Source organism: Corythoichthys intestinalis, chromosome 12 (genome assembly GCF_030265065.1).
Source record: "Corythoichthys intestinalis isolate RoL2023-P3 chromosome 12, ASM3026506v1, whole genome shotgun sequence".
NCBI lineage: Eukaryota > Metazoa > Chordata > Actinopteri > Syngnathiformes > Syngnathidae > Corythoichthys > Corythoichthys intestinalis.
The window spans coordinates 48080143-48108108 of record NC_080406.1 but is presented as its reverse complement, the minus strand read 5'-3'; the positions used below and the strand labels follow the sequence as shown (position 1 = coordinate 48108108).

Below are 27966 nucleotides of genomic sequence, written 5' to 3'. Positions count from 1 at the left end.
TTGTCTTTTAGCCAAAACTCGGCGTATTTAATTTCCATTGACATACGGATACATCCTCTCTCATTGCTGTCTTCACAGGCAATCCCACAAATCAAAGTCAGACAAGAAGAAGTAATAAAAGTAGCACTTTAGACCATTAAGTCCCATCCTGCCATCTTGTGGCGAAAAGTTAATATGTCAATAATAACATGCAATAGGAACATTATTTCAACATCAACTGAGGACACATTTATGAATACAAAACATTTCCTCCACCATTTCTCTCAACACCCCCACTTGTTCTCATGTTGATGGCCTTTTTAATGACCGAATGAACTTTTAAATTTCAAATTCCAAAAATAACACTGTCAAACTTCTTCAATTTAAACTTTGTTACAGGTTTTGTCATGATATCAGCTATCATGTCATTCGTTGTCAATCAGGTAGCACTCCGCATCTTCTCTTTTTAGTGAGACTCCACTGCACCGGGTACCACCTGCCATCAGGCCTCGTTCCCGGATGCTGTGTGTATCCTGCCGCCTGGTGTTGGGCTGTTCATCTCTCACCTTGAATGCGAAGTCAGGATCTCCATCTTCAGCAATTTTTCTCGCTCCGTCCGGTGTTTCCTTGCGTCTGCAAGTGGTGTCTTTGTGCGTGTCCGTTTTGCAACGACTACACCATGTCTTTTGTCGACATGATTTTGCACGGTGGCCTTTATTTGAAGCACACCAACTCTGCGTCGTCTTTGATCCGGTCACGAGCGTTTGCTTTTGTGGTTTGCTTTGAAGCTCTTGCTTTAGTCTTCATCACTCTGTCGCTTGTTTCTGCTGCATTTAACTTTTCCGTTTCTTCAAAACTTCGGGGTTTGGTTTTGAATTCTGCAAATGTCATGTTCTCATCTGTATGCGCCACATGAATTGTAAATGGCTTGTAACTTTCTGGCAGCCCCTTCAAGACTATTGCGCTAAGTAGACCATCTCCCAATGTTTCACCTGCATTTCGCAATGCTGTGATGGCGGTCTCAGCTCTTATTATGTAGTCCACTATGCTTTCTTCGTTTCCCTTTTGAAGAGATGTTAGCATGGTGTACAGATTTATAATCCTGGGTTTTCCCTTCCCAGCATAATATTCTCTTAATATTTTCAGAGCTTTTCTTCCGTCATTTTGCGCATCTCTCATTATTAATGAAAGGCTTTTATCATCAAGAAGTTGTATCATTTCAGCATTTGCGTCCGCATTTTTCATTTCATCATTTTCTCTCTCTGCTTCAGTGGTTGGTCCTACCAGCACTGTCTTCTTTAGCCCGATTAGATGAAAATGTCCCAACATTTTAGTTTCCCAGAGTTCATATTTAGCTTCATCTCCGTCAAATGCCAGTCAAGGTAACCTACTTGTTCCTTGTGGATCCATGTTGCTTGTTAGCTTTTTCCGCTAATCAGCAGTCCGTGAGCAACCTTCTACACGGTGGAAACTGACTTTACCTTCGAATGACTCCTGGGCTCATAACCTGTTGAGGTGGTTGCAGCTCAACGTTGCATTCGTAGGAAGAATTGACGGAGAATAAGTTGTCTTTTAGCCAAAACTCGGCGTATTTAATTTCCATTGACATGCGGATACATCCTCTCTCATTGCTGTCTTCACAGGCAATCCCACAAATCAAAGTCATCAAAGTCAAACAAGAAGAAGTAATAAAAGTAGCACTTTAGACCATTAAGTCCCATCCTGCCATCTTGTGGCGAAAAGTTAATATGTCAATAATAACATGCAATAGGAACATTATTTCAACATCAACTGAGGACACATTTATGAATACAAAACATTTCCTCCACCATTTCTCTCAACACTTACTTGCTCTCTGCCAGTGACACCAATAGACGTCCAATCCATTTAAACTGGAAGGGGCTGGGAGCTATTGGAGTCAATGGCAACCAATGAGTGAAAAAGGTACCGTAATTTTCGGTCTGTAAGCCTCTTTTTCCCCCTCATTTTGAATCCTGCTGCTTACAGTCCAGTGTAGCCTATTTATTGATTTATTTGTGTCAATAGGTAACACTTTATTTGACAACAGAGTCATAAGACTGTCATAATTATGACACGACACTCTCATGGCATTAATGAATGCTTATGACCAGAGGTGGGTAGTAACGCGTTTCATGTACTCTGTCACATTTACTTGAGTAACTTTTTGAGAAAAATGTACTTCTAAGAGTAGTTTTACCATGCCATACTTTTTACTTGAGTAGATTTGTATAGCAAAAACGCTATTACTCCGCTACTTTGGGCTACACAAGAGTCGTTACACTTTTCCTCTTTTTTCTTCATATTACCATAATTTTCGGACTATTAGCCGCTACTTTTTTCCTTCATTTTGAATCCTGTGGTTTATAGTCCTGTGCGGCTTATTTGTTGATTTATTTAGGTTTATCGGTAACACTTTATTTGACAGCGGCCTCATAAAACTGTCATAAGACCATCATAATTATGACATAACACTATCATGGGCATTACTGACTGCTTATGACAGATGTCATTAAGTGTGATCTGGCAAATTATGCCACCAACTCCATTAATGTCCATCTCGGATCTTTTACATCCATTCAGAAGTGAGATGGTTTGCCGGATAACAATAAATGACATCTGGTATAAGCATTCATTAATGTTCATGACAGTGTCATGTCATAATTATGACTGTCTAATGACAGTCTTTTGGAGTCACAGTCAAATAAAGTGTTAACAATTACCATAACTAGCATTTAATGAAACAACTGGAACAGTAACTGAAGAAATATTTAGCACATAATATGAATTTTTGATAATTATTTACATCTGTAGAGCTGCAATGCATGCTAGGAGGCATGTTGGATAACAACAGTATTTACAGCAGGTGGCAGCAGAGGTCGACTGTGTCACCCAAGGGAGCAGTTATGGTCAAATAAAGTGTCTTGAAGCAATGAAGTCTTGCAGCCAATTGGTTCAAAGCTTCATGGTGGTTCATTTGGTCTCATGACAGACACTTATAATACAGTGAGGACAGCTGTGGCTTATAGTCCAGAGTGGTTTATCTATGAACAAATGCCGTTTTCTTGTTTGGTGGGTGGCGGCTTATAGTCAGGTGCGCCTGATAGTGCGAAAATTATTTATTTTTGCCAGCGATGCCAAGAGAAGCTCTACCAATTTCACCAGTGAGACGTCGCAACAATAATCACAACTCCATGATACCAATCAGACACAAGCTTGCCATTCTATGATTACGACAGCCTGTTCAATCACGTGGTGCTGGCCTCAACATGACTCAAAAGCGCAAATTTAAACCTCTTTCCCAGTTTTTATTTGGTTCCGACTGACCACGGAAAAACTGAGATATGATCCTTTTAATTTCATAATAGTAACAATGAAGGAACTATTCAAGCTTGGAACTTTTTTCTCCACTAGAGGGCACTCATGCTCTTTGGACGAATAATGTATCATTTCTGTACAGTATCATTATGACAGGAGTTCATATAGATAACTGTTGAGAAAAAAAAAATACTATTGTTTAGAAAAAAAAAAATCTAACAGAAAAATCTAACAAAAAAATCTAACAAAAATAAGCAATTACAATGTAACTCATTACTTGAGTGTACTTGAGTGTTTTCACTGGATACTAGTACTTGAGTACATTTTTGGATGACTTTTACTTTGAAGTAATGCTACTCGAGTCAAAATTTTGGCTGCTCTACCCACCTCTGCTTATGACAGATGTCATGAAGCATAATTCGGCAAGTTCTGTATATGGCGGAAAACACACAAGGTGACTTGAAGTTCCGCTCTGAGACCCCCAATTTGGCCAAATTTAAAAATTGTCCTATATGCATGTGTGATACATCATTGGAAAGCTTAAAATCTCAATTTTCTGGGGGAAGAAAAATTTTGAACAGGAGGGCATAATTTTTTTTTTTTTTTTTTAAACATCAAAACCCTAACTGGAGGTGAGAGCACACGAGAACATAAGGACGCCATGATTTTAACGAGATATTATCGCGTACTTCTTTTTGATCCAAAAACTCCATGTAGCACGTATCACCAAGTGTCAAGACACAGCTGTGAATGGCCACAGCCGGATTTTGGGGGGATTTTATGGGTAAAACATGGTAATATAACAAGGGTCGCGATGCAGAAATCGCAGACATCAAGGATTTTCATTTATTTACCCTTTCAAACGTTTTTTTTCCCCCCAATTTTCCTTTGTTTGGATCGATTATTCATCATCTAAAATACTGGGGGAAAATGTGACGGTAACGAAAAAAACGCAATTAAGCGATAGTTATGAGGTAAATATCCGTGACTTTTTTACAGACGCTAGTTTACAGACGCTTGTTTAAAAATTTAAAATATGTGAGTGAATAAATTTTTAAAATAGTTTCTTTTTTAAACTAAATATTAGACATCAATTAATGATTCTAAGCTAAAAATGACAAATTTCAAATAATAAATACGATTACTTTCTTTTTATGGCTCGGTTGAAACAAAAGCGGTTGCGCGACGTCTGTAAACGGGGGTTTCCAGGGTAAAACGGACAAATTAAAAATAGTTTGGGGGCTTAATGCGCCATGAATCCGCTATGGCAGCATGTAGACATATTGTTCTATCAAACAACAGTTCTTGGCTTAAGATACAGCAGTTTCTTTTAAAGAGGAGTGCAAGAGCAGAAACGGCTTTTTCAGTCTTTGTTTTCCGCCATATCACCATTTTGATATTTTGTCACACCCATACATCCCAGTTTCCAAATAAGAGACAGTTTTTTTTATGTACATTCAAATTTTATTCATGGTATGGTGGCCGTAGAAACTGTTGAGCAAATGGTTCCTCATGTATCTAGAAAACACATTTTTTTAAACATTCACCTGAAATGATATGTGTGGGGCAACAAATTATATAAGTGACGACTCGACACATCTACCACGCCACGGAAGGCTCAAAACTGCAAACCGGTAACATGAAATGGCGAAGTAAAAGAATACGGACTCTTTCAATTAAAATGACTTTTAAAGCTGCGGTGGAATAACAGGGACAACATTTTGCACCCCCCCAAAAAAGGAATGATTCAACAGGAATGATTAGGATTTCAACCGTACACCCAAAATGACAAAGACAGAGTGCATAAAACGCAAACAGTAACACAATCATCTTCCTTTCGGATACTATTACACTTCATATATTACATGTAGTATGTATTTGTGCTTATTTTTTTTTTTTAAATAGTTTTTTTTTTTTTTTTTTTTGCCCATGCAGCTAACACAACAGTGAAGCGTGGAGATGAGCTCAAGAAATGTTCAAGCGTTCTAAATATACTTTTTAAAGATCTTCATATCGCACAAGATCACAAAGAAGACACCAGAAATGTACAATCCCGCTAAAATATCTGAAAAGATCGGACCTGTCAATATGGCCATGCACGATACGTAGACATACTGCTAATCTCCTTCATATATTACACAGCAAAAATGAAAATATTTCTTTTGATGAAACAAACCTGAAATGTTTGGAGCTGGATGCTTTAAATAGCTGGCTAGCGCAGTGCTGTAATAATATTCATATATGTGTATATATAGAGTATAGCTATAGTCAGTCAACAAATTGGTACAAACACTGCCAAGAGGTGTTGTGTGATTGGCTTAAATGTGCAGGGTAAACCCTTGTCTCACTCCATTTAGTGTTACTTTGTGCAATTGAGGGGGTTCGCCAGGCTTTGCTCCACATCTGCTTCCAACTTAAAATGTCCCCACTTCTCTTTTTCTTCACGTCAAACGGGAGCAGAAAGTGGAACAGAGCCTGTGAGCGAGAGGATCTTTTCTTTTTAGTTGTGAATCTGCTCAAAGAATTTGTAGGTAGGATTCTCGTAGCCGTTCTGCTGCATCTTGGCCAGGTGACGCTCCTCGGGGGTCACCGCTGCATCCACCTAAACACCAAAACACAGTTTTCAAATCATCTACTCTTCCTCGAACTGCAAAAACGTCATTGGCTCCTCTAGTGTTCATTAAAAAAAATAGAAAGAGAAAAAATGTCTGGAGCTGCAAAAAATTAAAAGCCTTATAATGAAAGCAACACATGTTGTATGTCGCTTTATTCACCTGTTATCAAAATGACCAGAGGTAAATTGGCTACAAAAACATAATGAGCCTTCATGATTACCATATTTTCCACACTATAAGGCGCACTGCATCGTAAGGCGCACCTTCAATTAATTTGAATATTTTAAAACTTTTTTTCAAATACTGTATTAGGCGCACCACATAATCAGGCGCATAGAATTGACACTACAGTAGAGGCTGGGGTTTTGTTATGCCTCCATTAGATGGAGCTGCGCTCAGAGTTGCTGTGAGACATTTTGCGGCTCAATATTGATTCATATATAAGGCGCACTGTTGGCTTTTGAGAAAATTCAAGGCTTTTAGGAGCGCATTATAGTGCGGAAAATATGGTTCATTTTCACTACAGTGCTAACGATAGAGATTGATGCACCACGTGACTACTCTGTTGTATGATGCCGCCTCAAGTTTAACTGCATTAAATTGTTAATGAACTACAATCATGTTTGTCCTCCTACAGAAACCATTTTAAAATAAAAAATATATTTCCCTCCCTCATCTTTTTCCATTTTCAAACATTTTGGAAAAAGCTCCATGGAGCCACTGGGGCGGTGCTAAAGAGCCGCAGGTTGCTGAACCCTGGCCTAGTCAATCCCAAAAATGAATTTTAGCGAATAACAACCAAGACTTTGCTATTGCTTTTTGAGGAAAATTTGAAAATTTACCTCAATGACACCGTGGTGGATAGAGGTATATTGCTTCTTTCTCAGCATGACCAGGGTGATGACGATGACGGTCGCTATGACGACGCCTCCCACCATCAACCCGATGATGGCGCCTTTGTTGGAGCCCGCGTCTTCGGCGAAAAAGACCTATCATTGAAATGGTGTGCATTAAACGCTGTTGATTCACTCGTCAACTGCGAAAGACGTCTAATCCATATAGACTTGCAGCGATCGTTCGATCAAAATGGATTGGACGTCTATTGCAGAGTAGAGATGCCGATCGATCGGGTCCGATCACGTCATTTTCAAAGTATCGGAATCGGCAAAAAAATATCGGCCATGCCTTTTTAAAATATATATATATATTTTTTTTAATTAAATAGGTTTCTAAATGTATTTAATGTTACAGACATAATATGTTACACTCATCCAGAGTCTTTAGTTTAGGCTTAAGGTAGGGTTATCAAATTTATCCCGATAACGGCGTTAATTTTTTAAAAAATGCATCACGTTAAAATATTTAACGCAATTAATGCATGCACTGCACGACCCACTCACGCATTGTCGCGCTCAATCTGTAATGGCGCCATTTTACCTATATAGAGAGATAAAAGGCCGCGTAAAATGAGTGAATTTTGGCAGCCTTTGGAGCCTCTTTTTAATTTGCTAAAGCTTTACAATCCTTCTCCCTACGATTAGAAATATCATGGGAAGCAATGTGGGGAAGCAAGGTAGCAATTGATCTTTTTGATAACACCTTATGTTATTTCCCAACGCAGAGAAAATATATCAATTGGTAGCATTACGCACAGTCTAGGTTCCACTTCCCATCATGCATTTGGGCATGGCTACAGTATCATTTACTGAAAGCTCAACAAATACACTAGATGGCAATATTTAGTCACAATATACAAAGTCACAAGTCTTTCTATCCGTAAATCCCTCTCACAGAAAGAATGTTAATAATGTAAATGCCATCTTGAGGATTTATTGTCATAATAAACAAATACAGTACTTATGTACTTATATTGAATGTATATATTCGTCCGAGTTTTATTCATTTTTTTCTTAATGCATTGCCAAAATGTATATGATCGGGAAAAATTATCGGGAATGATTGGAATTGAATCGGGAGCAAAAAAAAGCAATCGGATCGGGAAATAGCGGGATCGGCAGATACTCAAACTAAAACGATCGGGATCGGATCAGGAGCAAAAAAACATGATCGGAACAACCCTATTGCCGAGTTTCGAAGAATGCAATTGCGCTCCAATTCATTACCAGTTTTTGATGGTGAACTTCATAGCCAGTACTTTGCCTCTTATCAGTCTCCATGCGCACGTGGGGCATCTCCTCTGGCTTCAAGGCAGACACTTGAAAAAAAAAAAAAGATCGCGCACACAGACATTGTGAAAACCATTCCACGACCACTCATGCACATCATCATACCGAGAGATGTTCCTAATTTCTTTTTAAAGCAGTACTTCTCAAATAGTGGGGCGCAGAGCAATGGGTGGCGCATGCGACCTAGGGCAACATATTTTTTTGCCGCACTATAAAAAAGTGTAATTGCAAATCCACTTAGTGGGTGGCAGTAGTGCTGTCATTTTCAAAGTGTGCGCAGTATTTTTGAACCAAACAAGAGCACACATCAAACAGCACTGATCGGATTTTAACCACATGCGAAAGTGACCTAGATCGGAATTGCTCCACTTCTATGCGACTTGTCCTGTTCAGACAGTCAAGTTAATGCCTTATTCCAGGGGTCCCCATCTGCTGGGCCGCGGACCGGACACAGAAATAATAATTTATTAATGACCCAATTCTGGCCGAATTAACCCTGTGTCCCTGTTTAACACATCCCTGTCTACTCTAGATATAATACTACAGGATAGATTAGAATGTCGTCATAGAAATGCATTGATTGGACTGCTAGCAGTACATCTTGTTTTGTGTATAAACTATATCTATGGGCGCTTGTCCGCGATAATAACGTATTACAAGGCCGCGGGCGCAGCACATTTGTTCCCGGAAATAGTTAGCCCCCACACGAGCGAAGATGACTGGAAAACAGACATCTTTGGAGATATTTTTATGGCGAAAAGGGCACCTGACGAGCCACAAGATGAGCCTACAACCTCGAAGACCCACGAACTGCGAAGAAGTGGATTCGTGACCCGTTTGTGAATAAACTGAGTGATTCGAGCATGTCTGTGCAACAGGAGAGGAGGATCAGCTTGTAGAGATCGCAAATGACGGCGACCTTAAACGTACATTTGAGACAACAATTCTACCGAGGTTCAGGATTAAAGTCGTTCCGGAATATCCTGACATCGCTACGAGAGCATTGAAAACCTTGCTACGACTTCCAACATCGTATCTTTGTGAAGCAGGCTTCTTAATTAATGCTTAACGACAAGGCGAAGTCGTGTGCAGTTGTTGTGTGCAGCTAACATGGCAGGATGTATCTGAGGAGAAGTTTTCTACATGTCCTTCCATGATCAAACGTAATTTAATATTCCTTTCTTTAAAGAAAGTTTGTAGTGTTTTCTTTGGAATCGCTGCGTTTGCGGCCACGTTTAACGTTACGCGCATGCGCAGAACCGCATCGTCGCAATTTTTGATGGGTTGCAAAATTTATTAGAACACCGGTCCGTGAAAAAAATACCCAAATAACACCGGTCCGTGGTGCAAAAAAGGTTGGGGACCCCTGCCTTATTCGAGTTGGTAAAACACGAAAAAATCAGATTTCTGCATTAAAACCTGCGGTATGAAACTAGCCTAATTGACTTTAATCAAATTATTACAGCACCTCTGCCTGAAAATCAATCAAACGTGAACTACTCTTTGTATTGTCAACAAACACGTACCAGGCCGTGTAGGTAGTCCTCTATCTGGAAGTGGGCGGGCATCCACAGGTTCCACTGCAGAGAAACGTAAAAATATTGGCAAGCTGAAGAACTCAATTCATGTTGAGTATAAAGACTATGTGTATTTACCGTGGTTCTCTGTGTTGGGTTGATTGAAGCTCTCGGGGTGAATGAAACCCAGCCCGTCCAGGCCTGGTTCCATCGGAGCAAAACTGTACGCCTGATCAGGCATGAGGGCGTCGTTGCCGTAGCTTACCCTGCCATCCGCCTGCTTACCGACACGGGAGACGTGTTAACTCCTACCGATTCGATCATTTCATCATCAATTGCTACTAGACTCACCCTGCTGTCGCTCTGCAGGGACGACACTTGCTGAGACAGCTCGGCCTGAACTCGCTGAACGATGACAGCTAGCGGAACAAAAGATTTGTTAGCTCACTGGTTGCCATTGACAGCCGTAGGCGTCTACTCTGTTTTACTGGAAAGGGCTGGTTGCGTATGATCGGTGCCCCTTCCAGTCTAAATGGATTGCTCAGTGAGTGCTCTATAAAAGGTTAAAAAAAGTGATGTCTGGGTAACTTACAGACTTGGCTGTGGATGTCGTTGGCTACGTTGGGAACCTTGTAGAGCAAACCTACGGACTGGTTCATCCTTTCGTCGATCACGCGTAAATGGGTCAAAACCTGCCAGGCAGACAACACAAAAAAATCATGAAATCATGTCATTCTTCTATGACTGGTGAACTTTAAAATCACACACAAGTTGTAGTGGCGTACCTGAGGCCGAATCTGCGCCGCTTTTTTGGGGTCGACAGTTCGAACGTGCTCGTAATGTTTGACTGTGTGCTGGCGGTCCTTCTGCTCGGCCCGAACATATTTTTTCAGCAGACTCAGTACCTGCCGTGGCTGGTGAAAGAACACGCTCAATTTCCTTTTGTACGTACGGAGCCCCGTGAATGGACGTTAGACAAGGACGACAGTGTTGCGTACCCGCAGAGGGTTGGCCTGCAGCGCGTTGAGGTAGTTTTCCAAAGCCACGCGTCGGCGGCTGTTGAGCAGAGCCTCCACGCGGGCCATGTGGGTTTCAACCAGCTGCTGTCTCTCACCAGCGGCCTCCTGCTCCAGGGCTTCCACTATTTCCTGGAAGCGCTGCCAGGTGAATTTGTTCACATATTATTCCCCACTCTTCTATCAACAAAAAATATATTCAATCTGACTTCCTTTTTGTAAAATCAATGGTTGTTTTAATACTTAAATGGACAGTGAAAATGTAGTATTAACTACTATATAAGTATAACACCATTTACCATTACCATTTACCTTCATGTAGTGTATTGTGATGTAACCCTTTCTAGGTCAAAGTGACTATTTTTAGGAACTTAAAACACTTCATAAAGAACTATATACTATAAGTGGACATGACATTTTCAGTAATGTCAGTGGCGGTTCTAGGATTTTTCTGAAACGGGCCAAGAAGTGGCAACTTGTTTCCCTCAGGGGTCAAGTGTCACTGCTGTCTTTGTTCAGTGTTTGTTTTGGTCAAGAAAATCAGGGCCGGAGTGGGACTCATTTTCAGCTCTGGAGTTTCATTCCACAACCGGGCCCACTTTATATCATGACCTACCACAGTGTTCTTCAACCAGTGTGCCAACGCCGAGAGAGATCGAAAGAAAAAAAAAAAAATATATATATATATATATACACAGGGTGACCCAAAAAAAAGTTTACACTCAGTTGACTGCTTGTTTAAAAGCCATTGAAACATATCTAAATAGGTTGTCATGCTTAAGTGAGTCATTAAGGTCACTCAATGCAGCTGGTAATCTCTCGTCTCTACAATTCCTGTGCTTCTGCTGAAAATGAAGAAAAATTTAGCTGTACCTGAATTGCTGCGTGCCGGTCTGACACCTACTGAGATTGCAGCAAATCTGAGAATATCCAGATGTGCAGTCTACAAAGTTAAAAAGAAGATAAAAGATACTGGAACAGCCTCACGAAAACCTGGGTCTGGAAAACCCGATCTGTGCGGACCAAAAAGTTGATTGACAAGGTGATATGTGGCCACCCCAGAGTCCAGATCTCAATCCTCTGGATTTTAGCATATGGGCAACTGTGGAGGACAGTGCCTGTAAGAAGCCACAAACTTCTGTGGCAGCCTTGGAGAGGTCCATTGTTAGATCTTGGGAAAAGATGACAGCATCCCACATAAAGAAGACCTGTCAAGCGTTCCGCAGGCGCCTGGCGGCTGTTGTGACACTTAAGGGAGGACACATTGAAAAATAGAGTGTACTGTACATGTTCTTTACAATAATGTATAATTTGTGATTAAATTCTAATTCTAAGCTGAATAAACATGGCATTTAAGTTGTATTATGGCAGTGTAAACTTTTTTTTGGGTCACCCTGTGTATATATATATATATATATATACATATATATATATATATACAGTGCCTTGCAAAAGTATTCGGCCCCCTTGAATCTTGCAACCTTTCGCCACATTTCAGGCTTAAAACAAAGATATGAAATTTAATTTTTTTGTCAAGAATCAACAACAAGTGGGACACAATCGTGAAGTGGAACAACATTTATTGGATAATTTAAACTTTTTTAACAAATAAAAAACTGAAAAGTGGGGCGTGCAATATTATTCGGCCCCTTTACTTTCAGTGCAGCAAACTCACTCCAGAAGTTCAGTGAGGATCTCTGAATGATCCAATGTTATCCTAAATGACCGATGATGATAAATAGAATCTACCTGTGTGTAATCAAGTCTCCGTATAAATGCACCTGCTCTGTGATAGTCTCAGGGTTCTGTTTAAAGTGCAGAGAGCATTATGAAAACCAAGGAACACACCAGGCAGGTCCGAGATACTGTTGTGGAGAAGTTTAAAGCCGGATTTGGATACAAAAAGATTTCCCAAGCTTTAAACATCTCAAGGAGCACTGTGCAAGCCATCATATTAAAATGGAAGGAGCATCAGACCACTGCAAATCTACCAAGACCCGGCCGTCCTTCCAAACTTTCTTCTTAAACAAGGAGAAAACTGATCAGAGATGCAGCCAAGAGGCCCATGATCACTCTGGATGAACTGCAGAGATCTACAGCTGAGGTGGGAGAGTCTGTCCATAGGACAACAATCAGTCGTACACTGCACAAATCTGGCCTTTATGGAAGAGTGGCAAGAAGAAAGCCATTTCTCAAAGATATCCATAAAAAGTATTGTTTAAAGTTTGGGAGACACACTAAACATGTGGAAGAAGGTGCTCTGGTCAGATGAAACCAAAATTGAACTTTTTGGCCACAATGCAAAACGCAGGCATGAAAATGGGTCAGGGGTTAAAAAGGTGAGAAAGGTGTGGAGGAAATATGTTCCGGCGTTCTGCCAAAATGTCCGCCGTCGGCAAAACGTCCTACATGTGGCGAATTTGACCATTTAAATTTTTCACATAAGGTTTAATATTCGAGTTAACGGGGGTTTAATTAGTTGAAGGAGTTGATTTCAACCACCATTGACTCGCGCTAGCTTAGCCACTCCGGAGCCCTGAAACTAACAAATAACTGTCAAACTGCACAGAATTTGTTCAAATCATTTCCAACGACTAATTAAACCCCGGCTAACTCAAAGATTAAGCCTAATGTAAAAAATTCTGAACTTCCCCTTTAAAATAAAGACCATTGAATATGGCCCTTAAAATGTTGTCTATAAAAGTTTTAGAGCAATAAAACAAACAACACAAATGAATAAAATGAACAGGAATCCTTCAAAGTATTTCATAATGGGTCCAAATTATTTTTCGAACAGATCATGTGACTATAGAACCTTAGAGACAGCCGTTTGCATTGCTTAGCCAAAACTACAGCTGAGGAGGCAAGATGGATATTTAGAATTTCTTTAAACCTAAGCTTTCAAAACCCTCAACAACAACTGAGCTTGAACAGAGGATTGAGCACGAGCAGTATCAAAAAGTCCTGGCTGTCGTGTTACCTGTTGTGCTGTAATTCCAAGTGGTGCAATGAATTGGATGCTTATAGCGGTGGACAGTCTTTTTGAGGCAGCGCAAAGTTTGCAGCGCACGGAGATATTTTTGTTATCTTTACTGGACAAAAATGTGAAGTAATGGCTGTGTTTCCAGTGTGCAAATGCAGCCGTTTGTAGTATATCTCCTGCCTATTTCATTGCATCCTGGTGAGGTAGCAAGGCTATGTTGTTTTGGCCGCAAACTCCCAGCGCTCACGCATCATGGTAATACACGTGACCCTTTTTGTTCCATCCCCGATTAAAAAATGTGACATGTGATGTCACTCCCATGACTACAGTATTCTTCATTCTACACACATTATGGGGCATTAACAAAATAGTAACGCACAGGCATCAAGGAAAGTAATTTTACTCAGATTACTGATTTAGAAAAATGAACGAGTTAGATTGTTCTTTACTGAAAGAAAGTAATCAGATTAGTTACGCATTACGATACCGCGTTATTGACAACACTGCTTTTATATTACCGTTAAATACACAAGCTTGACGCTACCTTAACGGGAGCTATTTTTTCACCGGACGCTCCGGCAGTGTTCAACGCAAGCTGCAACGAACGGCAGTAACTTTGTCATACCACAAAATATGAAAATGAAAACCATTACTCACTAAATTCAATATGCTGGCAAATGCATTCATCTAAAAACAATTGGGAGTGATACTTTACCTCCTCCAGCGAATGTGAATTTGTGCTTAGTACAAGATCATCTGTCGCAATTAGCGATCTTTGACGCTCTTTTTTTTTTTTTTCCTCCCCGCATACAAACTTGTTTCTCTCTCAGCGGCTGTGATTAACCTCAATGAAGTTGCTGTCCTAGCTAAGCCTTGCCTATCATTCGTCTTTGTAAGTTTTTAGTAACTTTGTGTATTGAATTTGAAAGGAAAATGTGTGTTTTGTTTTTGACGAACTTTTTCATGAAGCTAAACTGTTGAAGCTACTCACATGTGGAAAAATACGAGTGTACAACGTTTTAAATGTATTCATTTGGTATATTTCAGTTACCACGATTTGAGAGATCAATAAATTGAAGAATTTACGCCTTGCGATTGGAGTGCTTGTTTTTGGGTTTGCTGGAATAGCGTCACTGACACACGCAGCATCAAACAGGGGAAGGGGTAAGCGCTGCCGCGCCAAGCTAATTCTGGCTGCATTTTCGACACATGAAAAATAACGAATACGTACTACTGTATGACGGAAAATTTTAGTGGTTTTGTAACCGCGACGTTTTCATAGCATGGTAATCCGTGAAGGTAACTGGCACATGCCTACAAACGACCCCCCCCCCCCCCACCCCCTTAAAAAAATTTTCTCCTCGGATCTACACGATTCACGTAGGTCATCCTTTTTGACTTCAAAACGGCGAATTTCGCCGAAAGGTGAGAGATTTTCATGCCTGAAAACGATATGTTTGGCGTAAAAGCAACACAGCTCATCACCCTGAACACACCATCCCCACTGTCAAACATGGTGGTGGCAGCATCATGGTTTGGGCCTGCTTTTCTTCAGCAGGGACAGGGAAGATGGTTAAAATTGACGGGAAGATGGATGCAGCCAAATACAGGAACATTCTGGAAGAAAACCTGTTGGTATCTGCACAAGACCTGAGACTGGGACGGAGATTTATCTTCCAACAGGACAATGATCCAAAATATAAAGCCAAATCTACAATGGAATGGTTAAAAAATAAACGTATCCAGGTGTTAGAATGGTCAAGTCAAAGTCCAGACCTGAATCCAATCGAGAATCTGTGGAAAGAGCTGAAGACTGCTGTTCACAAACACTCTCCATCCAACCTCACTGAGCTCGAGCTGTTTTGCAAGGAAGAATGGGCAAGAATGTCAGTCTCTCGATGTGCAAAACTGATAGAAACATACCCCAAGCGACTTGCAGCTGTAATTGGAGCAAAAGGTGGCGCTACAAAGTATTAACGCAAGGGGGCCGAATAATATTGCACGCCCCACTTTTCAGTTTTTTATTTGTTAAAAAAGTTTAAATTATCCAATAAATGTTGTTCCACTTCACGATTGTGTCCCACTTGTTGTTGATTCTTGACAAAAAAATTAAATTTCATATCTTTATGTTTGAAGCCTGAAATGTGGCGAAAGGTTGCAAGATTCAAGGGGGCCGAATACTTTTGCAAGGCACTGTATATATAGATGTCCCGATCGATCGATCACGTCATTTTCAAAGTATCGGAATCGGCAAAAAAATATCGGACATGCCTTTTTAAAATATATATAAACATATATATTTTTTAATTAAATCGTTTTCTAATTGTATTTAACGTTACAGACATAATATGTTACGCTCATCCAGAGTCTTTAGTTTTGGCTTAAGGTAGGATTACCAAATTTATCCCGATAATGGCGGTAATTAATTTTAAAAAAAAATATCACGTTAAAATATTTAACACAATTAATGCATGCGCTGCACGACACATTATCGCTCTCAATCTGTAATGGCGCCGTTTTACCTATATAGAGAGCTAAAAGGCAGCGTAAAATGAGGAGGGTGAATTTTGGAAGCCTTTGGAGCCTTTTCTTAATTGGCTAAAGCCTTACAATCCCTCTCCCTACGCTTAGAAATATCATGGGAAACAATGTGGGGAAGCAAGGTAGTAATTGATCTTTTTCTTAACACCCTATATTATTTCCCAACGCAGAGAAGATATATGAATTGGTAGGACTACGCACAATCATGGTTCCACTTCCCATCATGCATTTGGGCATGGCTACAGTATCATTTACTGAAAGCTCAACAAATACACTAGATGGCAATATTTAGTCATAATATACAAAGTCACATTTGTCCTTTAAGAATTACAAGTCTTTCTATCCGTGGATCCCTCTCACAGAAAGAATGTTAATAATGGAAATGCCATCTTGAGGATTTATTGTCATAATAAACAAATACAGTACTTATGTACTGTATGTTGAATGTATACATTCGTCCGAGTTTTATTCATTTTTTTTCTTAATGCATTGCAAAAATGTATATGATCGGGAAAAAATATTGGGAATGATTGGAATTGAATCGGGAGCAAAAAAAAGCAATCGGATCGGGAAGTATCGGGATCGGCAGATACTCAAACTAAAACGATCGGGAGCAAAAAAACATGATCGGAACAACCCTAACATATATATATATATATATATATATATATTCATTTATCTTTTTATGCAAGCCATTTAGAAAAAAAATGTGAATATTTATTGTTTTTTTTTTTTTTAATTATTATTTTGGGGGGTTTTCTTTCATATAAAAAAATGTAAATGAAGAAAAAAAACTGTTTGGAATGCTTTTAAATAGAGAAAATTTAATATTAACTCATTGCCCGCAATCAACAACATCCAATTAATTTCAACTGGGTGGGGCTGGGCTGTGAACAATCATTTGTCAGTGCCATTGCCGGCTATAGATGTCCAATCCATTTTGCCTGGCGTGCCCCTCCCAGGCAAAATGGATTGGACATCTAGCACCTTTAATGGCAGCTGATGACTTCAATGAGTGCACTATAACGGGTTAAAATAGTAAATGTTTAAAGGGAAACTTTTGGCTCTAATAAGCCACAATTTTTCGCTTTTACTAAAATATATTATAAAAAATACATTTATTATTGCCTTTGACTAAAAAATCTATAATATTTAGTACATGTTTGTGATAACGAGGTTGGCTTAGACTGAGAGAAAAGCTGTGCTAGCTAGCAAGTGAAGCTAGTATGACGACTGACATGATTTTGTCACATTCTGCTGCTGGTCAGATAGTTTTGTTACAGAGATGTGGGATGCGTTCCCAACATCGTATCTGCATCCAATTCCAGCTCATCAGCAGTGTCTTTAAACCGATCATAGGCGGCTTGTACTGACTTGCTGCCATTTGACAGTTCGTTGTTAATGGCCTCATTGCCTTGTTTTTTTCGTTTGTCTGCCTGTCACCACGGTTTTCCCTCCGTTTTGTTGTTGTTGTTGTTTTTTTAATTGATCCTGACCTACTATCACGGACCCTTTTTGTGTCTCGCAATTCACGATCGCGTGTTTTTTTTGTGTGTACAATAAACCCTTTTACGCAATCCCCATGTGATTGTTGTCTGCTTGCTGTCTGAAGTTAGCCGCGTTTTTTAATTCCGTGGTCAAGCCAGCACTTTTCAGTTGCGTTTCCCTTTCAGGCTTTCCCGCACAGACAGACAACACATTTGGGCTGCGATTGCTTAGTATAGTCCTGCAGTCTAAGTGCTCATCTGTCGCATGGGAAACGCAGCTTCAAATCCTGCTGGAGACTTTCATTTAAATGCTTTTGCTGCTCGTTTTGCTCATCACTTTTCTACTCAGGTTCAAATTGGAAGGGCAGAATCGACAACACGTTTATGTAGCTAACGAGTGACACTGTGGAAATACGGCAGAGCTGCCCAGTGACATCACCTTATTGCGTCGTCAACAAGAATGGCGACCTACAGGTTAAACTAATTTTTCAAATTTTATAAAAACGAAAACATTAAGAGGGGTTTGAATATCAAATTATTTTATGTCATATTAACATTTATCTTTTAAGAACACAAGTCTTTCTGTCCGTGGTTCCCTTTAAGAACCAAGCTACAACAAATCTGCTATGCTAGCACAGTGCTAGCACAAAATTGCGCAGTTACCTGAATGACAGCTTTCTTATCAGCACGTGGGAGGTTCTTGGCTTCCCTCTCAGCCTCCTCCCATTCCTTCATCACCTGAAGATCAAAAGCCATTACTCCATGTACGTATGCGCAATATGCGACAGTTCTAGTGTTACATCACACACCTGAGACAGCTTTTCTCTGTGCTTGGCCTCCAGACTTTCCTTGGCCCTCTGGAAGTCGCCGTGCTCGTTGTCATCGCCGGGGGACTCCAGGTATTGGTCCACGGCGTCTGGGGGGCTGGGCGACATGGTGGGCACTAATGGTAGAGGGAAAGGAGAGCCGTGAAACAAAGAAGTGGTTATGAAGAGCAACGCTGATCCTCGTGCTTCGAGAACACAATGTTAGGGTGTTAAAAGACGCACGGTGAACATAAATTTAAGACCAAAAACCGTATTTCCTCATTGGCCACAATTTTATGCACCATTTTCTATAACAAATGTAACTCATTGACTGCCATTGATGGCGACAGACGGCCAATCCATTTGAACTGGGAGGAAATACAGTAACAGGTTAGAGACAAAGGAAGGCACACGCATTCTAGGGCTGCCACAAACCATTATTTTATAGTTGATTAAACATCAGTTATTTTTGCAATTAGTTAATTAATCGGTTCATATGTTAATTGCTTTTACTGCACTGGAAGCAAAAGTGATGCACTGACAATATGTATGTATGTAACGGTATAATTGTTTTCTGAAGGAAAAGAGTCCATTTTTCCTTTTTTGCAGGTTCTTTAATTCCTGGTGTGTCCCGGCCCCGGTATGTTCTCTATCTTTATGTCTTATCTGTGTCTAAATGTAAGTGCTTGTTCTTTTTTTATTCCTGAATTTTGTATCATCATCTCCTGTTCGTCATGAGAATTAAAGAACCTGCAAAAAGGAAAAAAAATCGACTCTTTTCCTTAATTTCCAAAGCAAAAGCAAATGTTTAAAAATATCCCATGTTGATTTATTACAAAGATATTTTTTCATTGGGGACACTTAAGAAATCAGACAATATTTACAATTTTTTCCTAAAAAAAAAAAAAAAAAAAAAAATAATAATAATAATAATAATAATAATAAGTTTTCTTTAAACATAGTATTTTAATTGTTTTGTTTATTTTAAGCATCTACTATTTTTAAAATGAAAACCAAAAAACCCCCAAATATTAACAATTACTGTTTTTTTTAAAGTTTCAAATATATAAATTTATTAATTCATACAATGAGGATAAAAAACAAACAATTAGTGTTTTTTTAGTTTCAAATATATAAATTAATTCATACATTGAGGATATTTACTGAATGTTCTTTCTTTAATTGAGAAAATGTGTTTAAAACAAAATAATAAGCTAAAGTGAAGGTTTACAGTTTTTTCTTATGTGTATAAATATATATTTATATACTTTGTATGAATAAAAAAATAATAATTGAAAGTATGTAAAAAAAAAAAAAAAACTGGAATAGTTAGTTTTTTTTTTTTCAGATTTATTTTTCGGTAAATAAATATCTACTATTAAAAGGTTTATTAAGGGAAAAAAAAAAAGATTTGGACAATTATTAGGTCTTCAAAACATTTGTTGATTTATCATGGCAGCCCTAAGATACATTTTCTAAAAGAAAACTTGTTAAGATGAAAAGAAGGGGGATGAGTATCCCAGTACAAAATGTATTTATATAAGATGTGGGAGCTCGGAGATAAGCAAGTGCAGAGTCGTGATAAAGCTGTGTGACTAGACGAACATCACACAAAACATACACAAAATGGTGCACGAGTCAGCTGTTTGTGACGTCATATTGTAAACTACAACAACCCAAGTCAAGGTACTGCTGTAGCGAGACATGCCAACACGTGCAGCGAAATGTTCCAGCTTTTAAGCGCTCACATGCCGGCGTTAAGCGGCAGTTAGTGTGACTGGCTGCTTAGACAAGAAGACAAATGAGATGAGCCCCCGCGTGATCTGCAGCTGATTATCAGATTAGCAGGACTGTTGTACTCTACTGTAAAATCTCTGCTTCAGGGTTTATTTGTTTATTTTTTAAAAACACTGGCACATTTGAGCTTATTTTCTAATTTTTTATGAAAGCCAGTTATTTCCATGTACATGCAATGTTGTTGTCAGAAATACACACTTAATGCCACTACAGAACAGCAAATAAAGTGAACTATGGGTGGTTTGACAGATTAAAAAAATAAAGGATAGTCACGGTTTACAACGATAAAGCTGCTATGCTAGCACGTTGCTTGCTGAGCTTCTTAGACAATGTGCAGATTTTTTTCATCAAGGAGTACTTTGTCCTATGCTTGGTGCCATTACAGAAGAACAGGTTAAGATCATCCCTAAGTGTTCTAACAGATACCAATGTGTGATATGTACAGCAACCAAGCTTCTATGCTAGCGTGCTGCTAGTTGAATCCGTTAGGTACTATGTGGATTTAATCGCTTAAGAATTAAGCTTAGCCATAAGACCTTTTACAGATTTCAGAAGAACGGCCATCCACATTTGGATATGATTAAGTTCTAATACTAGCTAAATTGGTTACATACTACAGTGGGGCAAATAAGTATTTGGTCAACCACTAATTGTGCAAGTTCTCCCACTTGAAAATATTAGATAGGCCTGTAATTGTCAACATGGGTAAAACTCAACCATGAGAGACAGAATGTGGAGAAAAACCTCAGAAAATCACATTGTTTGATTTTTAAAGAATTTATTTGCAAATCATGGAGGAAAATAAGTATTTGGTCAATACCAAAAGTTCATCTCAATACTTTGTTTTGTCCCCTTTGTTGGCAATAACGGAGGCCAAACATTTTCTGTAACTCTTCACAAGCTTTTCACACACTGTTGCTGGTATTTTGGCACATTCCTCCATGCAGATCTCCTCTAGAGCAGTGATGTTTTGGAGCTGTCGTTGGGCAACACGGACTTTCAACTCCCTCCACAGATTTTCTATGGGGTTGAGATCTAGATAATGGCTAGGCCTCTCCAGGACCTTGAAATGCTTCTTAAGAAGCCACTCCTTTGTTGCCCTGGCTGTGTGTTTGGGATCATTGTCATGCTGAAAGACCCAGCCACGTCTCATCTTCAATGCCCTTGCTGATGGAAGGAGATTTTCACTCAAAATCTCTCGATACATGGCTCCATTCATTCTTTCCTTTATACAGATCAGTCGTCCTGGTTCCTTTGCAGAAAAAAACAGCCCCAAATCATGATGTTTCCACCCGCATGCTTCACAGTGGGTATGGTGTTCTTCGGATGCAATTCAGTATTCTTTCTCCTCCAAACACGAGAACCTGTGTTTCGACCATAAATTTCTATTTTGGTTTCATCCGACCATAACACATTCTACAAGTCCTCTTCTGGATCATCCAAATGCTCTCCAGCGAATCGCAAACGGGCCTGGACGTGTACTTTCTTCGGCAGGGGGACACGTCTGGCAGTGCAGGATTTGAGTCCCTGGCGGCGCATTGTGTTACTGTCCCAGCTCTCTGTAGGTCATTCACTAGGTCCCTCCCGTGTGGTTCTAGGATTTTTTTCTCACCGTTTTTGTTATCATTTTGAGGCCACGGGTGAGATCTTGCATGGAGCCCCAGATCGAGGGAGATTATTAGCGGTCTTGTATGTCTTTAATTTTGTAATAATTGCTCCCACAGTCGATTTCTTTACACCAAGCGTTTTAGCTATTGCAGATTCAGTCTTCCCAGCCTGGTGCAGGTCTACAATTTTGTCTCTAGTGTCCTTCGACAGCTCTTTGGTCTTGGCCATAGTGGATTTTGGAGTATGACTGACTGAGGTTGTGGACAGGTGTCTTTTATACCGATAATGAGTTAAAACAGGTGTCATTAATACAGAAAATGAGTGGAGCCTCGTTAGACCTCTTTGACAGCCAGAAATCTTGTTTGTAGGTGACCAAATACTTATTTTCCACTCTAATTTGGAAATAAATTCTTTAAAAATCAAACAATGTGATTTTCAGTTTTTTTTTCTTCCAGATTCTGTCTCTCATGTTTGAGGTTTACCCATGTTGACAATTACAGGCCTCTCTAATCTTTTCAAGTAGGAGAACTTGCACAATTGGTGGTTGACTAAATACTTATTTGCCCCACTGTATGTGGAATTAATCGCTGAAGAATTAAGGTTAGCCATGAGATCTTTGACAGATTAAAAAAAAAAAACGGATATCCACAATTTGCTATAATAAAACAACTACGCCAGCACTCTGCTAGTCGACTATAATAGACACTGTGGATTTCATCGATGAAATTGGCTTCGTCCTATACGTGATCCCATTAAAAGAGAACCGACATCCAATGTGTGCTAGGACCAAGCTGCTATGCTAGCTACAGTATTTGAACAATTAAAGTTTACGACAAATTGAACCCCTTTTCAAGTCCTCAGATGAGTCAAGACTAATAGGAAAATTGTGAGTACTAAAGTGAGCGAGTCAATGCAGTCAGGCTTTAGAGAGTCGACGACAACCCGGATTTGGGGCGCTTTGCGTCCCGCCACTTACACGAGCTGCTGCAGACAGCGAGGCAGTATTCCTCGGAATCAAAGTTATTCCTGTTGCCCCCGCAGCCCCCAAACAGGAAGGGGGCACAGCGTGCCTTTTCAGGCACGAAGTACCAGCGCTCCAGCATGTCATGACACGGGCCTGATTTGGCGGGTGCCCAACATGCGGCTGAGGCCGAACACGCGAATGCAACAACATAAGAATTATGAATAAAAAAAGCAATGTACTGAATGCTCATAAATGGAAAACAAAATATAAAAAACAACAAGATTTATTTTATTTTTTTACCTCGGACAACCTCTTCAATGGATTCAGTAGTGGTGGTGGTTGTCATGGCTACGTTAGCGTTGCGCTCCTCGCTATCCCCATCAATGGCCATGTCGTCATCTTCCTCATCGTCCTCATCATTCTCGTCCCTTTCAAAGGTGTCGGCTTCTTCGTCGTCATCCTCATCATCCTCCTCCTCAGCGGGCTCTGTGTCTGACTGTTCTGCCATGCTGCGGAGGAACGCCGTTCGTTAGCGTATTTTTGGTTATTTCACTGATGAATATTGATATACACACCGTTTACAAGTCCAGTTACTATTTAAATGTTTAACTTTAAACGCACATGTGAACTAGGAGTGCTGGCAGTGATTTTTATATTTACCTGGGTTATATTTGTCTGATATTTAATTATTTACTGAGAGGTGCTGAAGCGGTCAAAAAATGTATTGAAACAATAAGTAACATTTTCAGATGATCGATCCTAATTTGTCAGGTGTGTTGTTTTCTACTTCACGAAATAGTTAGTCATCCTGACATTTTAAATCCTATGCTAATTCAGACAAAACAGCAACTGTTCTGAAAATAAGTGTACAATTCTAGTAACAAATTTTGAAGAGAATTTATGGACAACCGAAAAATAGTGAGGATTACCTGTTTTCTTTGTTGTCAGGTTCAGCTCCGCCCCACCAGACGTCTGACTCTTCGCCATCAAGTGCTGCGCTATCGGAATCTTGCTCGGCGTCCATCGGGCAGCACACAAACTCCACCCCTCGAAAAAGGTCAATACCACAGGGCATCAGCAGTCCGTAGTCATGGAGGCTGGTGGCACGATCGCTGCAGAACTAACGGTAAAAAACAAATGACGGATTTACATGGAATTCAAATGTCATTGTTGGTTTTCCTTTGTTTGTCATTGAGAAAATATCTTTGACTTTCCATCTCGGGCGAGCAGATGGCAAACAAAATGGAGCATAAGATTCACGGTAGGCGGCTCAAAAAGTGACGCACCTCTTTGGCGACACCATGCCAGTGCAGATGGCTTTCACACTGGTCCATATACTCCTTGTGCAAGAATTTACACTTGTCAGGAACCAGCAGTGCATCGCTTACAAATTCCCCCACTGAAAACACATTTTTCTTCATTTAGCGGTAGATTTAACACACTTATTTGCAAACACCTGCAGTATGCGTACCCAAGCAGCGGTAGGGCACCACTATATGATTGTGACTGCGGCACTGCTTGCGCCCTTTCTTGCACCAGTTTGGGATGCTGACAGGCTGGTTGGCCTCCACCACGTTAGTGATCTGAAGTTCTGGATATACCTAGAGAAAAACATCCAAATTTTATAGCATTTCCTGTCTTTTTACCTGCTTAGCATCTTTACACTCAACCCTACTTCTTGGCAGTAATTTAGGATGCCCTCCTTGGTGCCCACGCAGCTCTTGGACCCGGAGGGGTCTGGCTCCCAGTTGCCACTCTGCACATTGATGTGCATGTTAAGCTTACCGCAGATCATGGCCACCTGCGGCTCAGTCAGCAAACCCACAGAGTCATCAGCAGGCACCTGGATAAAGAAAGGAATAATATTCAGCTACCAATGCACAGCATGCAGTTGAGAAGTGTATCATGATTGTTTACTTGATCATTAAAAAGGAGATAATTGTGTATATTGTAGTGCTGCAACGATTAATCAATTAACTCGAGTATTCGATTAGAAAAAAAAAAATTCAAATTAAATTTTGTCGCTTCGAGTATTCATTTAGTTAAAGTGGCGTTGTGATGGTTTGTTTTGGAAGTGTTTGCATTTAGTTTTATGGATTTGGGTGGATACACTGCCCTCTAGTCTACTTCATTTCACGTGGCTGAATCCAGCAGCTCCCTGTTAAGACCAACATAAGCTATGTTTTTGTTTGACCTAATGTTTTTAAAAAAAAAATTTTTTTAATGCATTCGTAATTTAGTTTATAGGTATATTTGGCCGTTTTTTTTTTTTTTTTTTTTTTTTTTTTAAATGCATTCGTAATTTAGTTTATAGGTATATTTGGCCGTTTTTTTTTTTTTTTTGTGGGAATATGTGTTTGGACTATTTGTTAAGAGCATTGTTTGAAAAAAAAAAAAAAAAAAAGTTTGCATATTATGGCATTTAACCAAGCAGACTTTACCCAATTGTTCTTTTCTTGTACATAGATCCTCATTTATTGATTTTTTTTTTTTTAATATACTTTTTGAGGCTTAGCTCAGGTATTTTAATTTTTTATGTTCTTATCCGATTACTCGATTATTCGAACTAACTACTTCATCAATTAATCAACTACTAAAATAATCGATAGCTGCAGCCCTAGTAGATTGTTGTTGAAAACAATAGAATTATCTTAAAGAAATCTGTTTCAGAGCTCTTGCAACTGTTAGCCTGATGCAGCATTTTTACAAATGGCAAATAAATTGAATTTTTTTCTAAATTTTAATATTTAAAGATTCCTTTGGGCTGAAGGGACACAGTAGTAGGAAATTGCTGGATGTCACATAGAAAAATTAGTAAGTGGTATTTAACAGACTAACTTTGAATATCCTAAGTAAAATGTTAAACTTAAACCAGAAACTAAAAATGAATTTAAAAAACAGAAAAAAAGCTTTTGCACATAAATAGAGTACTACAGTGATCCGTCACTTATCGCTGTTAATAGGGACCAGAACTGACCACGTAAGTGAAAAACCGCTTAGTGTCACCCCCACCATTTTTAACATACATTTTTTTGTGTATATATAATATCACTAAGTGTATATAAAACACTATAAATGCATTTGTTGTCATAACAGCATTGAAGAATTGTTTCAAACATGTAAATGAAATATTAATAATATAGACAGATAGCATAAAATAATGTATAAATAATATAAATACGTACTGTATATTCATTCTTTCACACATAACAGTCACCTCTGTGAATGGTGTTCCTCGCGACATCCACCACATAGTGGCGCTGCTTTATTTAGATTGAATGGTTTCTTCTTCTGTTACTGCTTACTTTTTAGTTTATCTACAATTTCTTGTGTGCAGACCAGTAAGCTCCTGAGTGACATGTGGTCAAGGTGGATTTATATATATAATTTTTGTGCTATTTTTTGTTACTTTTGTGCACGCATCTTACCTACCACGCGTTACAATATGATAGGCATGTGTGTACATACATACATAGAAGTAAATAAAGTGAGCATAAATGTTTTTAGAGCCCTTTTATTCTGATTAGATATTTAAGACATGATTTGAAAAAAAAAAACCCGCGACGCACTGAGGGCGCGAAAGTTGAGCCGCGAAGTAGCGAGGATACCACTGTACTTTTTTTCCTGTTGTGATTTTAGTTTAAAGTTGTGAATACCTCCACTGCGTCACAATTTTAAAAAACACTTTCATGAAACTAAGGTAGCCAAATTATGCTGTGAATTTGATTCGGTTAAGTTCTAAACTTCTACAATCAACAACAACGACAAAAAAGAGATTGTGAAATGAAAAACTGGATATCTGATGCATGATTTGTAATGGCTCTCAGGAGATCTCATTGGAAATCAACTGGACATTAACCATGTCTAATTTAGCCTAACATTCGCAACATAAAATGTCTTTGAGTGATACTGCAGCATTGGACACTTTCTCGTGTTTTCAAGAAGCCCCGCAATCGTGTGTTTGATATCCTAAACTGGAGCCAAACAGCCGCAAAAGGAAGGCGCCATCTTGCTTGTGTCAGAACTGCACAACGTTCAAGCTCAAATGGCTTCTGACAGTTTCGCAACGGTGCCAACAATTGCTCGATATTTGCGGGCTTAACATGGGGGTCGAGCTTTTGCCACATCGCAAGGGGTTTCTTGTGTTTTTGTTTGACGTGACTTGTAGATATTACCTGAGCACGGCAATTAGCCCCAAATGCTAACAAGTGTTAGCTTCATAAACGTCATTCTATGCGCAATGCTAGCTGTCCGTTTAAACCCAAGCACAAAGTATCGGGACAACAAGCACCCACTACACTATTTTATCCAAGAAGAAAACGCATTACTAGCGTGAGATGTGTATTTTATTAGATTTATTTTGAAGAATTTTGACGTAGTTGGGCTTTGGGCCCGTTGCCCTGCTAACCGTATGCGGTAAATCAGTGCTCAACTGTACAGCTGGCGCATCTTCCCACACTAAACAGAGGAACCTAAAACTGGGATAAATTTTTTAAGGGCCTCTTCAAATTTTGTTCTAAATTGGAAATATGTAGTTACGGGCAAAACACAGATATAATTCACAACCGTTATTTTTCTCGCGTTTTATTGATTTCCGCACAGTGGCCTGGAAAAGGATCGCTGACACTCAGCCACAGGCTGTTGGAACCGATGATGGTGATAACGGTGGGTTTCCTTTGCTTTTACTCACCTCGGATGAGAGCGTCAAGGTCGCCGCAAGTAAGAGCACAAACGCCGTCAGTCCCCCCATGACGACCTGCTGGTTTCTAGTCCGGGCAAAACGTCCTCCTGACGATGTCTAGTTGAGATGGCGAGTTGTTATTCCAATAAATTACGGGTTCTGGTTTGACACGGACGTGGCGGATAAAGCGATCCCTGATCCCTGTGATCCCTCCTCCTTGTTTCTTTTTCTTCCTTGGTCTTGGTGACGGATGGAGGCAGTCGATGATGGGTTCGGATGAGGGCGGGAGAACCGGAAGGGCGGAGTCGGGATTCTTACGACATTAATCCAGTGTGGGGAATCAGCTACAAATGCGTTTTACTTATTACTCAAGCTAATTTTAAAATTATAGTTGATTTCTCCCAAGACTTTTTTTTGCTACTATGTCCTGTATGATTTTAAAAGGTTGTC

At 39.6% G+C, this 27966-nt stretch overlaps 1 protein-coding gene across 4 annotated transcripts; it reads right to left on the bottom strand.

Annotated features, from left to right (window-relative positions):
- On the bottom strand, positions 1 to 27810 carry LOC130926928 (amyloid-beta A4 protein-like). Of its 4 annotated transcripts, none has more exons than XM_057852255.1 (18): positions 27526 to 27810; positions 24511 to 24678; positions 24307 to 24436; positions 24122 to 24234; positions 23765 to 23955; positions 23136 to 23344; positions 22848 to 23015; positions 18470 to 18603; positions 18324 to 18398; positions 10632 to 10790; positions 10419 to 10547; positions 10226 to 10325; positions 9985 to 10052; positions 9772 to 9913; positions 9643 to 9696; positions 8054 to 8145; positions 6773 to 6919; positions 1 to 5917 (listed from the first exon to the last, which is right to left on the bottom strand). In XM_057852255.1, the coding sequence occupies exons 1-18, from the start codon at positions 27583 to 27585 to the stop codon at positions 5816 to 5818; spliced, it is 2241 nt and encodes a 746-aa protein (XP_057708238.1). In that variant the 5' UTR covers positions 27586 to 27810; the 3' UTR covers positions 1 to 5815. The 4 variants fall into 4 exon arrangements, with proteins under 4 accessions (XP_057708238.1, XP_057708240.1, XP_057708241.1 ...); XM_057852257.1 differs by having other exon boundaries at positions 9772 to 9910; XM_057852258.1 differs by lacking the exon at positions 22848 to 23015 and having other exon boundaries at positions 27526 to 27809.
- Between the last annotated feature and the right edge of the window lie 156 nt (positions 27811 to 27966).